The sequence below is a fragment of the Anabrus simplex genome, chromosome 3 (assembly GCF_040414725.1).
Source record: "Anabrus simplex isolate iqAnaSimp1 chromosome 3, ASM4041472v1, whole genome shotgun sequence".
In the NCBI taxonomy this organism is placed as follows: Eukaryota; Metazoa; Arthropoda; class Insecta; order Orthoptera; family Tettigoniidae; genus Anabrus; species Anabrus simplex.
The window spans coordinates 334,779,236-334,797,084 of NC_090267.1; the positions used below are offsets into that span (position 1 = coordinate 334,779,236).

At 39.2% G+C, this 17,849-nt stretch overlaps 1 protein-coding gene across 2 annotated transcripts in view; it reads right to left on the reverse strand.

Moving 5' to 3' along the window:
• Window positions 1-12,656, reverse strand: part of LOC136867305 (pre-mRNA-splicing factor 38B) — a 141,802-nt gene extending 129,146 nt beyond the window's left edge. For both annotated transcript variants that reach the window (XM_067144458.2, XM_067144459.2), the window contains exons 1-2: window positions 12,487-12,656; window positions 5,391-5,552 (exon numbers count right to left, since the gene is read on the reverse strand). In XM_067144458.2, the coding sequence (XP_067000559.1) occupies window positions 5,391-5,552; window positions 12,487-12,508 (184 nt within the window). In that variant the 5' untranslated portion in view covers window positions 12,509-12,656. The remainder of the gene's footprint in view (window positions 1-5,390; window positions 5,553-12,486) is intronic.
• Window positions 12,657-17,849: the final 5,193 nt, after the last annotated feature.

Here is a 17,849-nt window from a genome sequence, read left to right on the forward strand (position 1 = left end):
AAAGTAAAATGGTACGTTCGATTCCCGATTTCAACCAGCAAGTTATCGAAGTAATGACTTCATCTATAAATAAGAAGGTTAGTGTATTCATTATTACTTGACTTGTAGGGGAACAGGTTATAAATGAAATGTGGATCAGCTTATCCCTGGCCATTTATCTCAGTGAAATAACACTTGGGAGAGGTCACGGGTTCGTGTCCACTGAGACATTTTACTGTCTTTTTCCTTGGTTTTAATATCTAACTGGCACCAACTGTAAATGGGATAAGTTGATCTACAAGTCAGTTGTTAGTGTATTTATTCACATGCGCATTAGTGTTATATTTTGCAACTGATACCTTAAGTTTCTACTTGACTGTCCATATTATAAGTTGTGCCCCGCCGGATAATTTGGCCAGGGGCCGCCACTGATCACAGCCCTTTTCTAAATCAATAAATATCATATCCACTGAGATTACAATTTAATGTTTTGTATTATTCTTGTTTTGCACCAATATAAATCGATCAATATTTTTGATAAGTCGAAACGTTTTACTTTGTACGATTTTGTAGTCTTTTGTCATGTTGGATATATAATTGGCTATTATGTAAAAGATTAAGTAGCAGTGTTGCAGTTCTTCCACATTAGTAATATTTGCCCAATCTGACAATACCCTTCCCATTTTCCCAATGCTTTTCTAGATGAAAATCAAAACCTACAACCTGTTTTCCAGTCATTGTCCGAGTCAGGGATGGAATGAATGAAGTAGATATAGGCTATTAGTACGATAGGGTCGCCACTCCCAAAGCGATTTATTAATGAATGATAGATGCTATGAAATGAGAATGGAGAGTGTTGCTGGAATGAAAGATGACAGGGAAAACCGGAGTACCTGTCCCGCCTCCGCTTTGTCCAGCATAAATCTCACATGGAGTGACCGGGATTTGAACCACGGTATCCAGCGGAGAGAGGCCAACGCGCTGCCGTCTGAGCCACGGAGGCTCTCTGCTTTTCTAGATACAGTCTGATAATGAACAAGGGCTTCAGTACTGATTTTCAACTTCTAAACCCAAATGATCTTGATAATACCCACTCTGATTAGTCTATATAAATTGCCAAAGTTTGTAATGGTACATATAAAGTCTGTCAATGTAAGCGGCACCATTGGTCACACAGCACACATCTAAATGACAGTCCAATTTATTCTACACACACTATAGCATACCTGCAAAATTGACATCATACCTGGTGTTGTGTAGGTCTGTTCAATCCACAGGCAGAGGTGGAACGTAAACAGGGTCCTTTGCCAGATCCTACAAAACGTTACACAGTGTAATATAGTATTGGGTGATCCGGGTAGCCATGGAAGTAGCGTGCCGTCATCCACCTTTGCAGCAGAGTATGATTGAGGAAATGTTGCACTACACCGTGACAATGGGGTGATGCCCATCTCATTGGAAAATGTAATCGGCACTATAACTTTTGATTTGCGAGAACAGCCACTGTTACAGCATGCCCTGGTGGGTGAAACATGTCACAGAATTTTCAGCAAAGAAAAAGTGTGAATAACACATTTAACTTCATTTAGTAAGTTCAGAGAACACATTTAACTTTGGTGAATTGCACCTGTGCTTGATGTGTGCATGTGGTTTCTCTGTCTGTCAGATGTAGTCATTGTGCCGGTTAACATTTAACCGTTTACATGGAACATAGCCGAGCCACTGAAAATCAAAAGAGGTGAAAAAGGTGTCTCTTCCATTTTACGCAGGATGTCTACACAAAAGGATGCCTTTAACCCCAAGCTTCAGTAAGAGCTACAACTTGTACGGTATTTGTTTCAGATGTTTTCTCTTCACCCTGGCTATCATCAATTATGGAATCTGCAGCTCTTGACTGGACCGTTTGGTTGATTTACGAGGACTCCATGAAAATACCTGTTTGACTCTTATCACAGAACCTTACATAAACATCCAGTGTCACTGAATTGATTCCAGAATGCACACTGCACAGCGATTACAGATTTCAACGTTTTAAACAGCAACACACAGAATGCCTTCTGAAGTGATGGTGACATTTTACACTCGTTCTGCCCTAACGTGAGAAAGACGTAAACCAAAAGCGCACTTGACCTCTGGTGTAAAACTCGACACTGACCTGGTCTGCATACGAACTGAGTTACTGTATTTACTCGCGTATAAGACCCACTTTTTATCCTATTTTTAATGCTGAAAAATCGAGGAGGATCTTATATACGCATATCTCAAAAATTAAGAGCATATTAAAATATCCATTAAATAACTATACATAAGAACATCCTCAAAAATATCAAAACAGAAAATGTATTATTCAGGTTTCAAAAGATACAATTATGGATCATTATACAATATTAGCCTGATTTAAATCTACCCCACTTGCGGCAAGTATCCGCGCGTGGTAGGGTAGGCCTAATTTCATGTTCACCGCGTCTGAAATAAACGGAAAATACCAGTAGGGATATTCTTTTAAAATTAAAAATAGATGCGTTATTATTAGGGAAAAAATTATGACAGTTCATTCATCACCGACATGATTCCATAACACTTTGCCATCTTACGTGCCTTAATTTCTAGCATTTCATGAGACATGATGTTGCCGCTGTTCCTGGTTTCCTGTACCCACACCATATTCTTATCAAATTCAGAATATTTACCCGTTTGCGGTCCGCGAAAAGATCCAACATTCTTTTCTGCGACCATTAGTTTTCCTTGTTGTTTTCGCCAATATCTGATCATGTTTGGTTGAACAACGAATTCACGGGCAGCGACCCGCACACCATTATTATTGGCAAACGTAAGAACATTTAGTTTACAAGAAGCAGAATAACTTTTACACTTACTGGTATTAACGTTACCACTCAGAGTAGTACACAACTAATTCCAATGATATTGTAACTTTCCCTGACTACCAGCGGGTTACTGTAATTTGACTGAACGATTACTGTATGATAAAGCGTACTGACAAAGACAAAAGTGAGAGGGATGGCTCAAGGTGACTGGCTGGCTTGGAAAGTGGCCTTGGGGCAGGGGTTTCCGAGTTATTTTTGTATCAGCAGCTAGAACTGGGAATATCAGATCTTCAAGATAGAGGTACCCTGAAGGAAATCCATGGATTTCAGGAAAACCCCGGAAGAAAGGTAACCCCTGGACAGATGAAAGAAAGTTACACCGGCAGAAAATGCGCCAATACTGGACAAAGATCAAAGCCCAATAGTTCAACAAGCGTGTTCAAAGTAGGCCCATTTGAACCAGGAAGAAGAATAAAAATGGGAGCTGAAAGTAATGTTTCTGACAAATGTTATCATTAACTTTGATATACAACAGAAATATTGTCATATGAATAGGGACTGGAAAAATTTGCATTTTACGATAGCTGCAAATTTTAATGCAAATTTTGCCTCAAAATACGAATAATGTTAAAGTAGCAAATACTTGCAATTCTGTAGGTATGAATTTATCATTTTTTTAAAGCAAAAACCATGTTTATTGACAGAAAAACGTCCAGAATTCAATTTTCAACTGTTACTATCGATTAGTATTAATTGCTAATTGATACTCATACTGGACAGATTTTGTAACCAATAATGAAGTGTTAAAGAGAGCTAGAGCTTAGCGTGAGCTGGCAAACATCATCAAAGCCAAGAAAACACCTTATTTAGGTCATGTTCTACGAGGAAGAAAGTATTGGCTTCTACACCTCATTTTACAAGGAAAGATAGAAGGCAAGTGAGCTGGTAGACCACCAATGTCATGGCTCCAAAATATCAAAGACTGCACTTGCATCAACAACACCAGAAAACTCTTCAAGTTAGCTAAAGAAAGGGGTGCTTCCTCCAGGGTGATCGCCAACATTTGGGGGACTGGATATGGCACTTGAAGAATACTAATAAGAAGAAGTTGAATTGATTAATATTAAATTTATACAACGGTCATACGACTTTCTATCGATTATTACTGGTAAATAATATCTGCAAGACACAAGAAGTGTGTTAATTTCTTCCTAAATTTCTGGTTTCATACAACTTTTCTATCAATTATTACTGAAAAGCACGAGACAAGATGCGAGATGTGTGTTTCCACTTCCTGTCATTCTTGCTTCAACTGCGTTGTGCACAAGGTGAAAAGAATAAATCAGCATTAATTGTTCAGGTTATGGGGCACATAGCTGTAAACACTGGAAAACTTCCACAGATCACTTCTCAGAAAGAACAGTTGAAGTGTTTACAAAAGTGAATATCCCATTGGCAAAGGTCAAAAACCAAGAGTTACGAGCAAGGATTACCGAGTTTTTGAATGAAGAACTGGCCTGTGTGAAAACTCCATGTGAGAAATATTTACTAGGTCACTAAAATGTACCTAATTGAACCACCCACTTGTGATGAAACTTGGGTGTACTATTACACCCCAGAGTCAAAGCAAGCAAGCAAGCAAGCATGCATGCAGTGGTGGCGAGGGGACGAAGCAGGTCCAGTCAAAACCAAAACACGCCTGAATAGGTGCTTGCAACCATTTTCTGGGACTCCGCAGGCTTTTGTTGCTGGATTTTCTTCATTAAAAAAAGACAACTAATGCAGCCTATTTCTGTTGCCTTTTAGACGAAGCAAAAGCTGCGCATTGCAACAAGCGACGTGGGCAACCAATCTGAAATGTCATTCTCCTCCATGACAATGCAAGGCCGCATACTGCTGCTTTAACGTGGGTAAAACTGGAGGAAATTCACTGGACAGCTCTGGAACACCCTCCGTACAGTCCAGTAGAGTGTAGAAGAGTTCATGCACAACTGGCTCAGCACACATCCCTCTCCTTTCTATCAGGATGGCATCAAAACTTACCAATCTGATGGAGAAAATGTGTATGGAAAGCAGGACACTATGTAGAAACGTGATCTCTGTATGTGTATTTTTGTTTTGTTTTTTGGTTGATGGCATAAATTTTTAAAAATAATTCCCGTTTATATTTGATCTGACGTTGTACATTTACTTTTATTTTACAATCAAAATCAATCAAAGCTTGAAAACTGTTCACAAATAAATTTCTTTACCAAATAGGATACAACATAAAAACTCTTAAATAATTAGATTAATGGTCTGCCATGAAACAGTGGCCCCACCTCACACTCCCTTCGAAAGCCTCAATGCTAAGCACACCAGCTGTGCTAGACTAACAAATTTTGTCATTAACTCGGACATGCACAGACCTATAAAGAAAGCGTGCTCCAGTAAGAGTTGACAGCATTTTCAGACACCGAGTGAGGTGCACTATCCTCCATGTCTCCTGCAGCGCGCTCTTACAGTGCTAGCCTAGGGCCTACACTAAAGCTTAAAAAAAAAAGTGAGAGTTAGATACATACAAAAAACTCATTAATGAATTGCTACCTTTGAAGTAATGGGAAGACTGGATATTAGTCAGTATGAGAGGATTCAAATTCATTGTCCTTTCATTGCCCCATAGAGGTAGAACATTATTCTTCTTTTCAAGCTTTGGATATGGTTTCTTTTCATCCTCAACATTGGGGCTGGAGTTGTTCCACGGACTACCTGAAAAAATGAAAAGTAAAACAGTCAAGGTAGGATATGTACATGGAAATATTAAAGTACTTCAAACAAGACATAAATAATGATTTTGGATCACCAGTTATGCTTGCCATACCTAACAGCCAACGAGCAAGCTCGCAGTTTTATATAGGCCTGACAGTTGATATCGTGATCATAGCCAGAGGACCTCCAGTTTTACGTGGAATTCCAACCATAAGGTGTAACTTTTCAGTTCCAAAATCTCACATACACTGGCCAAGATTCAAACCTTGGCTGCCTTGGTGAGAAGCCAACAACTATGCCACCTTTCCATACTAAGAAAACTACAATTTTGTTCCTCAGTGACTCAAGACTGTAAAGGGCCCCATACACGCGCAGACTTCTGGAATACTTACCTGCACAGACTTGCCTCTGGGAGGTAAGTCGGAAGTATGCAGTTGCCCACACACGCTCAGACTAAATGATTATTTACCAAGGAGGTTGAATATGACGCGCTCAGCTGTTTTCTGTTTAAGATTATGCACTTCGGATGGTTGAAAAATATATACGGATTGAAATTAATTAGATAGTCGGTATAGAAAATAAGTTGTTATTTGGACATAATGTAGCGCTCGGCACGAAGAAGACGCGCAAAAAATTATTTCAATATTCATATTTGTAGTTCACCACGTTTACATTTATTGCCACAACTCCGAGATAGCGCTTTCGTCGCAAAGTCTCCAGCTGAATTCAAGCAGCGCCAGAATGTCAGAGACTTGCCTGCAGACTTTTTGTCGGCAGACTTATCGGCCATACACACAGAGACATGTCTGAAGAGACTGGTTTGCGCAGACTTACCTCCGACTAAGTCTGCGCGTGTATGGGGCTCTTAAGATGGCAGCATTTCATCTCTCATTTTCTTTCTTTCCCCAAATTAATTTGGGGTCGGGTCCCCTCATAATGCAGCACTACATTGCTCAATCTTGTGTTGTCACTGATGGTAAGCTGGCGATCCTGATTTCTATTTCTATGTTTGTCCACCACATTGCTGACAGCCTCTTCGCCTGAGTGGAAGGTACTAGTGCTAGGTACTTTTTTGACAATGTACGGATCATTCGTCCTCATTAAATGACCATACCACCTCATGCAGCATACTCAGTAATTGGGGTGACTTTAAAGGAACCTCTTATATATTCAATCCGGATCTTATCGACTCAGCTGTTCCCTTCTGCGCATCTAAGCACTGTATTTTTAACATTTATGAGCAATGGTTGTTCAAGCACTTTTTTGGTGGTCCAGCATTCTGCTTCATACATGATGGCGTGCCTAACAACAGTTTTGTAAACCTTGCGTTTGGTTCTTACTGGCATTTAGGAATTGCACAGTACACCCACTTCATTCAAGCAGTCTTTATTCGATTGTTAAGTCTTCAACATTCACATTAGCTGTCAGTACAGATGCCGTATTTAAACTGCAAGAAACTTAGGAGGTGTTTGCTACTTATCCATGTTTAGCTGCCTGTTTTCTCACTGCCACCAGTCACATTCCATGTACTTCGTCTTAGTGCGGCTGATACGAACTCGACGGAGGGCAGTTCAAGATCGTCACATGGTTCAAAGGATGTGCAGATGAATTTTACTTTTATTTTGACCTTGGCCATGACTGATGACATACTGAGGAAAGAAACCAGTAATAACTCATTCCTATGTCATTTATGGATTCCTACCCCTATTCACCCAGGGTGCCTCGATTTGAGGTTTCATTTGGTGTTGATACACAATCATTAGAATTTCATATCCTGCTGCATTGTTTAGTCTCAACCAATACTTAACTATTGTTTAACAATACATGCTTGTTTTTTGACCCATCAGTCATCATTCTCACACCACTGTTTGCAGTACCTAAATTGTCAACCCTATTATCATTCTGGCAAACTTACTTGTGACTTCGTCCCATGTTACAATTCTAACATCTACTTCCCAAATTTCTGTTTTAAGTACAGTACTGAATCAAAAACTTTTTTTCCCCCTGAAATTTATAGAGCCTACTCAATTCAATATTTTTATACCAGGCAAAGCACTTATCCCATTTCTTGGCTTTCTTTATATGCCACTATTGACTTTAACAACCCCTAGGTAGGCAATTCAAAATTCTTAAAACAACTTCTCTGATTCACGATTTATAGCGTTCAGTTAGCATTCTACCATAACAGATCACTTTGTACAACCTATTTACATTGCTGGTACATGTGTTAGAACTGCTAGCAGCAAACAGAATGTTTGTGGAATTGTCCGTTCCTTTTGAAACGAGTATTGCAAATAATTGTTCTTCCTGTACAGAGGAGGCGTGTCTTACGTTGCTGACATAGGCACCCATCTGCCACTTTTCACTTTTTTTCAAAATCATGTTTACCCTTTTGCACACCATAATTCTTGTTTTCTGCTGAATAATTTTTACACAGGGTTGCCAACAGCAGGATTCGAACCCACCAAGGTGGTGCACAAGGCTGCCAACATATCTACTTAGGAACGAAGGGGCTAGTGGGGGAAAGATGAATTGAAAGTTTTTCTTGCTGTGCAGACATGCCACTGGTCTGGATTGGTTAGGGTAGGGCCTGAACAAGACAAGTGATATGGAGACAAGCATATGGGAGAGCCTCTAGTTTCTTGTGCAAACACCATTGGTCTGCACTGGTTAGGGTAGAGTTAGGGCGATAGCAACGCATTTTATGTGGGCTAGTGGTGAAAAGGTGAATTGCAATCTTTTTCTTGCCGTGCACGGACAGATAGCTAGTATGTAGGCTAGTGGTCGATAGGTGAATTACAAGTTCCTTCCGTACTTTCTTCCTGACAGAGATTGTTGGGCCCTGTTTCATAAAACATCTTTCACTAATATTATTAGTAGAAAAACCAATAGTATATATTATGTTTCATAGAGTTATTAGCTAATAATATTAGTAATTAGTTTATGAGTCAAAATTATTAGGCCTAGTAGATATTCCTAATAATAGACTATTAGTACCGGTAAATTGTTTCATGGACAATAATAATAATAATAATAATAATAATAATAATAAACTAATAAAAGTTACTCATATTATTAGGATTATTTTCACGAGTGTATTTTGACTCATAATTCATGTTATTAGTGAAACCAAAGTGAGTGGTATTTTAATATTTTGGCATAAAATAGTGAAGATCACTGAAATTGTCGACTCTGATTCAAATAGTGATAAGAAACGAGTGTAGGTATTCACCGTTCAATAAACGTCACGTCAAAAACAGCCTGTACTGGCATGAAACAAACATACGAATACAATGGGAGATTTGGTTAGATTACAGAACTTTTGAGTATTTGCTTGATAGGATTGGTAATAGAATGTTCCACTGCAAGGAATGGAGCATAACCTTAAAATAGCAGCTTTGCATTGCACTCCACCGGTTGGTAGTGATACACAGAATCATTGTGTTTCTCTAGTGCAGTTCTGCTCGAACACTCCAGGTAGCCTTTAAAATCTTGGCTTAAATCACCAGTAAACCAAAATGATGGTGGTGATGATTACTGTTTTAAGAGAAAGTAGGCTACAACTAAGCAACCATCATCTATAATAACACTAATCAGATAATGATGCAGAGTTGATTCCCATAGGGAACCTAAAATATTTGTCCCGAATGAGTAAATTTATAATACCAATATAATGGTCTGTTATTGGACATTATAAATTTTCCAGCTAACTCATTCTTGGTTGCCTGCGTTTCGCCCTCGTGTGCTAAGTTAGGCTCGTCAGTTGGGACTTAGCACACCACCCAAGACGCAAGGCTAGTGCATACCGTGGAGGCCACTGCATAGGCTATTTGAAGCCACCAGCAGTGCCAATGCACTATGAGAGCTATGTCTCATTTCCAAAAAATAGATGCCTGCCTGGCCATCAAATGATGCAGAGCTGATTCCCATAGGGAACCTAAAATATTTGTCCCGAATGAGTAAATTTATAATACCAATATAATGGTCCGTTATTGGACATTATAAATTTTCCAGCTAACTCATCAGATAGAAAAATGGAAAAGATCCGACATTTTGGAAAAGGAAGGTATCGGCCAAAGAAAAAAGGGCCACGAAGGGCGTGAAAATGAAAGACTCTCTCGGCCTCGCAACCTAATATTGTCAGGGTCGGAAAAGTACAAGAGTTGAACAAGGGAGGTCGGAAAGGCAGATGAAAATGAGCCTGGCACAAGTAAGTTGAAGCAATAGCAGGACTCATCTCAGTGCCCCGTGTTCGCCAACCCACGTTCCCAAGTTGAGAGCCCTGGGACCCCTTTTAGTCGCCTCTTACGACAGGCAAGGGATACCGTGGCTGTTATTCTACCGCCCCCACCAACAGAGGGTAGTAAACAAAGATTTTGCTAGTCCGTCTCAACAGAGATTTTTGAGCACATGAAATAAAAAAGTAAAAGGAATAAGGAGGGTTATAGTGTGCAAAAGGCTGCAAATAGTTGATGTTTTAACTCAATCACTTTCTGCAAAGAAACTTTCTTCTCTCACATTATTTTCACTTCTTTTATCCATTTTCATATGTATCAAAGTCACAACAACGAAAATATCAAGCGAGCCTCTCGAACATGTGGATTAATAGTCGTCGTAGTCAAGCATTAGCCTACTGCTAGAAACAAACCCAAACCAAGAACGTATGCAAGACTGATTTTAACCTCCATTTGTATCAGCTGACTAATGAACTAATATTATTAGTGAAGATATTTTATTAGTCATGTATAAATCTTTATGAAACAGAATTTGGTTAACTAATAATTATTTTTATGAGTTCTAATATTATTAGGTAATATTAGATTAGTTTTATGAAACAGGGCCAGCAGGCCCCTGCAGCAGCCCTGTACGCACCACTACAGTAAGGTACGTACCATATAACATTATTGCGGTTCTGTATTCCACATTGTTTGCTTCATGTGTTCCATTTACCTGTGCTTTTATTCTGCCGGGGCTGGTAACGGAAACTTCTAATTTATCATGACTGATGGGAATGAAGGCACATCCCACTTTACGTTGGCCAATAGGAATGCAAGTAGCTACTTGAGCAATGGAAAATAGTGTGTACTGCTCTTCATTAGATTATAAAAGTAAATGTACTTCTGGGGGTGGGATGGTGGGTTCCTAGACATCATAATGAACACATGTCTCCTCTGACACTCGTTCCAAGTAAGATTTGATTTATTTCTACTCCCTCAGAAACATAAGGGAGCAAGGTGCCAATTTTTGCCCCCACCATCTCCCCAATACAAGCTCACAGCTACGTGACCCTAAAAATATTTTTACCTTGCACAAATGATATTTAACGCAGTGAACTTTTCCAGAGAGTGCAACTCCTTGAGCAGGTGGGATAATGACATACACCAGCATTCCCTTGGTTGGATAATTTTGAGTAGCCTTAGTTTTCGGATATTAATTCCCTGTCTCTCTCTTACACCCTGTGACGTCAGGTATGACGTCATCACCCCTCCGTCACCAAGTAAACATGGTCGCCATGTGCTCTACCAGTCCTATATAGTGTCTTCTTCAGTGTTCTATATGGCAGGTAATAATACAAAAACCTAGTATTTTCGCACCTCTACTCCTTCCTTGTACCCTAATGAACATATTTAACAGCATATGATGGCGCCTACGAGTGAACTGACGATAGCCGGCTTGTGTACCGTAACCGAAAGCTTAAATCTTTTGATATTAAGGTATCAAATCAATCTTAAAAGAAATAGGAAAGAATGGGTATAATTATATTTCAAATCACATCAAAATCCTGCACGTGCGCACGCACACACACACACACACACACACACCACAGCAACTTTATAAATAAGGCTGGCAACAATTTGAAAACTGAGTAAGTCTCTTTCCCACTAAAAAAACACACATCCTCAGGGGATTTTCTTGCTCTGAACATCAATTACTGTTGTTTAGCTTTTGGATGGGACTTTTGATAGGGCCTACGCTATTAACAGTTAGAAAAAAAAAAAAAAAATCTATAGTACACAAAAGTTAGTCTTAACTATAGAGGAATCAAACCTATTACTGTTATAGGGCTACTGTCAACCACAAACTGGTCTAAAATGCCCTGAGAGTTTATCACAGAAATTTTTTTTGTTCTGTGAATATTGAATTATATTGAATACTGAAATTTGCATTCTTGCATTTCTAAATCCATGAAATTATTTAAGAAAAGACTAGGTAAACTACTGATACGCAATCTGCCAAACTGGCAACTGCCCTAAATACAGATCAGTGGTGACTGACTGAATACTATATATAAAGAAAAATAGTGTTCTATTATCTGAAATATCTGTTCCACTGAAGAAAACACCTTTCATTTATAATTTAACACTGACCTACATAGATTATCAACTGTCCATTCAGTTTATTGCATACCGGTAACTCTAAGACTAGCGTAAACTAAGTTACTCTCACGGCAAATAAACTATTCCTGTTCGATTCAATAAATTGCAAGGGCGAATATACAAATTTACACAAGGACTCAAAGGAATTCTGCGATAATTGCTTCACAGTCAAAAACCATGAGATACCAGTTGTTTACTAAGCCAGTAGGCCCCATTTGTTGGTAACGTTTCACATTTAGAAGTTCATAAATTAGACGGTCGACCCGGGAACCACTAAACACCAAGCTAAAAAATGATCTATTATTTGGCAGGGCTGCTATAACGTTTAACAGTATTTCTCTCCCGAAAATCGCATGCTGAAAGTAATGTTTACATTGTGCGTAAACACGCTACGCAGGTATACATGTAAATGAAATATTATCAGTGATATATATCTAATTTTTAAGAGTGTACGGATTCGTTTTAACATTCTACAACATGAGAGCAGAGCGGCGACAACCTGTTCATTTAACATCGGTCTTAATTTTCGAAACATAAGCCATTTTCAATATTCTTACCTTCATTATCATAAGCTTCCATATTTTTCACAAAATGGTATCCTGAACAACTTTACAAAATTCCTTCTTATTCGTTACTAACATATAACCTACAACACAACAACGACAAAGTTTAAGTCTATTTACAAGGTTAATATCAAAATATCCGTTTCTAAAACATAATCCACCATTTTTGCACTAATGCATCGTACATCAACATTGAAAATTACGTCAAATTCTCAAAGAATACTGTTTGAAAGAAGTGCCATAGGTTACCAGGAAAAGGAGTCTTCTTGTGATTTTTTTTTTTAAATTAATGCAGGGGTAGAGAGATGCTTAGCATGAATAAGTATCTGAAAACTTGTCTATTAGACCTTTATTTGAACTTCTTTATTCATATATCCATCAAAAATCATTTAAAAAGGCAACTCTTTATACATAAACTTCTTTGAGCTAACCAGCTGCGGCTGCGCACCCGCACCGAACAGTTGGTTCGTGATCCCATATTGGGCTACTCGGATTGGTGTATGTTACGGAGATTGTTTTGTGTGGTTGACTGTAGTTCCGAGTTTCTGATCAGTAATTTTCCAATTTGCAAATCGAATGCACTTCTCCGATTCATACAAAATCATTATAAGAATTTATTCTCAACTGTCAATAAAATATTCGCTTGGGATCATGGAAGAGCTATGCGATTTTGATATATAGAATGTAGTTACCATAATACACATAATTGTGAACGTAGAATGAGAATTACTATATCCGGATCCGCGAAACTTGAGTGACATTTCGGTTCCCTAATGCTGAATTGGAAGACCTCAGTTATCTTAGAGATACGGTTTGGCAAATGGCAAAAATGCAAAATGCATCTACATCAATGAATCGATCATGCATCGCCGTGAGACATAGGCCTACTATAATCATAATAATAATTAACTGGGACAAACTCATGACCGACTACTGTTCCGTCAAGCCATCCGGCACGGAGTTTTCCCTACGTTCCTTACAAGTAAGAAGACTACAGGAACAAAGTGGACAGAGGAGAGAAAGCTGGCTCATAGTCAGCAAATGGAGTATTGGAAGAAGAAAGCAACAACTTTATCGAAGAGTAGATACGAGCCCCGTGGTCCTCAGTAGGCCTAAACGACAAAGAATAATAATAATAATAATAATAATAATAATAATAATAATAATAATAATAATAATAATAATAATCATCATCATCATCATCATCATATATACAGTGTGCACTATATGCATTAGTGTTGGTCCTTTAATAAGCTTACTGATTGAACAGAGTCTCGAATTACACTTCTTGATATGCTATATTTCGCATAAGGGTCCCAGGGACTCCTAACTGGGAGAGAGTGGATTGGCAACCACGGGGCTCAGAGATGAGTGCTGACATTGATTCCACTTACTTGTGCCAGGGTCCTTACTTTCATCTCTCGTACACGATCTCACTTGGTTAACTCTTGTTCTTTTCCGACCCCGACAGTATTAGGTTGCGAAGCGTAGGGAGTCTATCATTTTCCCCACGGTAGCTAGAAGAGAGAATTTCCCGCCCTTCGTACCCCTTGCCTTCCTTTGGCCGGTACCTTCATTTTTCGAAGTGTCGGACGCCTTCCGTTTTTTCACTCTGATTAGTGTTAATAGAGGGTGGTTGCCCAGCTGCACTTCCTCTTTAAACAATAATCACTACTACCAACCACTCTTTCGCATAACTACGAACAGAGTCTACATACATTATAGTAGTCAGTTAATGGAATATAATCATAATAACGCAGGCTGAGTGGATATCGAACCAGTCCTCAGAATGAGGTAAAAATCCCTGACCTGGTCGAGAATCTAACTCGGGGCCTCCGGATAAGAGGCAGGTACGCTACCCCATTCTATTGATTCAATACAGATTTCAGTTCCATTCAGTTGGCATACCGGAACGTTTAAGCTCCTTCCTTGCCCCTCACCCCAGTAAAACAAAGTGTTGCGAAAAGTTTCGCGGATAGTATGGATAGCTTCCATCACTTCTCTTACCTAATAAACAGTGCTTAATTTCCAGGGATTTTTTTTTTTTTTTTTTTTTTTTTGCACAGTACTTTTACGGGGATAGCTCAATAAAAAGTTACTGGAACATGTATGTTCATACATGCTTCATACAGTTTTATCACAAGTTTTCAAATATCGAAACTTGTGATTTTTATCAGGGTGGGTTAGGGGGGTGCATATGGTTGAAAACGGGGAAAATGTGTAGGTATGCGTTCCAGCACCTAAAAGTTTAGAAATTAAGCACTGTTAATAACTATTTACTCATTTCAACCTCACATTTTTTCACAGCGTCTTTTTATTAGAGCACTTTAAAGAGTAGCTTTAACCACAAGAAATTAATAATCAGGGTTTTGAAGTTGAAGTCCTATAAATTGTCCAAAAAAAAAGACCTATACAACGATAAAAATATCCTAAAGAGGTCCTAAAACTAGCAAAAGGGCCGTAAAAATACGATCCAAATTCATTCTTAATTTTAATGACATATTTAACGAAGGAATATGATGTTTAACAATGAAAAATTCTGGTGGACCGGGCGAGATGGCCGTGCGGTTAGGGGCGCGCAGCTGTGAGCTTGCTTCCGGGAGATAGTGGGTTCGAACTCCACTGTCGGCAGCCCTGAAGATGTTTTTTCCGTGTGGTTTCCCATTTTCACACCAGGCAAATGCTGGGGATGTACCTTAATTAAGGCCACGGCCGCTTCCTTCCCATTCCTAGGCCTTTCCTATCCCATCGTCGCCATAAGACCTATTTGTGTCGGTGCGACGTAAAGCAAATAGCAAATAAAAAAATCTGGTGGTATGCAAAAAATATATGACAGAAATACTTCTTCTTTCAGACACTATATATATTTTAGATTAATATAATTTAAAAAAAGGAATTCTGTGTTTGTTAAAAAAAGTAGTTCTACGGTACGTGCAGAATTAAGAATGATATTTTTTTCTCCTAGAATGAATTCAACGAACCAGCAATGGACATTCTGGGGAAAGAAATTATAATTAGTAGGCCTATAACTGGAAACATAAGCCTCCGTGGCTCAGGTGGCAGCGCACCGGCTTCTCACAGCTGGGTTCCATGGTTCAAATCCTGGTCACTCCATATGAGATTTGTGCTCGACAAAGCGAAGGCGAGAGGGTTTTTCTCCGGGTACTCCGGTTTTCCCTGTCAACTTTCATTCCAGCAACACTCGCCAATATCATTTCATTTCATCTGTTAGTCATTCATTATTGCCCCAGAGAAGGGCGACAGGCTTCAGCAGCCGGCACAATTCCTATCCTCGCCGCTAGATAGGGCTTCATTCATTCCATTCCTGACCCGGTCAAGTGACTGGAAACAGGCTGTGGATTTTCAGTTGCCTTTGCAGTATCACAATAGTCATCTCCAAGTTCTTAGGTGTAAAGGATCGTCGGTTTTCAGACAGCACGTTGCGAAACAATCGAAATACTTATCTCCACGTCAGCGGATGTTAGGGGCTCATACATGAAGCAAGTGAGAACTTCCTCTTAAAAAACACTCACATCAAAATTTTCTCATTTCATTACTTCACGTTTCTTTCAAGCACTATTTTCATTTTTCATTCCATTTTAATTTAATTTTCTCTCTTTTCAGATATGTTTTACTAGAGAAAGGTTGCTAAAGAGGTGTTGGATGAACTAATGGTGATTCGAATTGAGAAAGGTCAGTAAATATTTAGTCTAAAGAAAGTGAATTCGCAAAAAAAAAAAAAAAGCCTGAAAAAGGACCAATAAGCCAAAAACGCCGAAAAAGGCAAAAAAAAAAGTACAAATAAAACTCACCGTTTTCTGGCCTACAATGACCCAGAATGAATATGTATATTATGTTGGGCCACGTCTTCGGACTTGAGGAAACAATATTTTTCCTCGACTTTCGGGCCTTACTAAAGGAATTTTGTTCCGTTGCCCCAGTCTAACTAAAAATGTCTAACTATATAAGACACCAAAATGTTCCCGTTTGTCACTAATGTGAAACGTTTAAATTCTCGTCGTCTCCAGGCAGTAGCGATTAGAGGGGCGAAGGTGGGAAGGCGGGGGGGGGGGGGGGGCACTGTAGCAACAGCATTTATTATAATGATATAGCCTATATAGAAATTCGTCACCATGGAATATAGTTCTCATTTCCTCGAAATGGTGCAGCATTGTAAGGCACATTGTACTTATCTAGATCCCCTGTGGATGGAGGCGGTAGGATTATTATTATTATTTCTTTTTTTTTTACAATTTGCTTTACGTCACACTGACACAAATAGGTCTCATGGCGACGATGGAATAGGACAGGGCTAAGAGCGGGAATAAAGCAGCTGTGGCCTTAATTGAGGTACAGCCCTAGCATTTGCCTGGTGTGAAATTGAGAAACCACGAAAACCATCTTCAGGGCTGCTGACAGTGGGGTTTGATCCCACTATCTCCCGAATGCAAGCTCACTGGTGCATTTAGCCTACATCCATAGTATCTTTGTTTTATTTTAAATTTATTTTCCACTTTATTTGTTCAGATAGGATGACAGATAATTACCTAGTTGTACTTCCTCTTAAAACAAAAATCACCACCACCACATCTCCCGTCTGTATTCCCTGTTGATTGTGAGTTCCTCCTCATATTCAACTTTACTATCCGATCTATTGCAATGGTCAACTCTTGTTCTCTTCCGACCCCGACGATATTAGGTTCGCGATACCTTAGGGCTTAGGGAGTCTTCCATTTTACGCCCTTCTCTGTCTTTTACCAGTCTCATTATTCGAAGGGTCAGACCTCTTCCATTTTTCCTCCAACTCAGGTCTGATCGGCCTGAATAGTTTACTTTACCATGCCGAAGGCGTTCGCTTTTAATTATGATGTTTTGCGATCAGTACAATGCTTCGGTCTTCGTTTAATCCTCATTGTGCAACTTGAAAGTCTGCTATGATCATTTCGTAAAATCTTATTACGACCATTTTATGAAATTTAACTCAATCCCTTATTCATCATATTCCTATTCAGAGGCAGTTGCTGTTTTGCACATCGCAAAATTAAACTTCATCGTTCTTTTATGGACAAGATTTTCCCATTAGCAGTTGAACACATCCTCTAATCCAGGGATGGCGAACCTATGCCACGCGTGTCACTAGGTGACACGCGAACACGGTTTCGGTGGCACGGCACTTGAACATATTGAAGTTTTTATAGACGTCTTGTACTACAGACTATGCATATCCCGTGGATCGTATAGTCATAGTGTTTGACGTGTAAGAAATAAATATAGAAAACCTGGCCGCAAGTCAGTCAGTGAGTGAAGTTTGACTTGTGTGTGGTAGCCAGTAGCGCGTAATTATTCGTTGTGTGTCT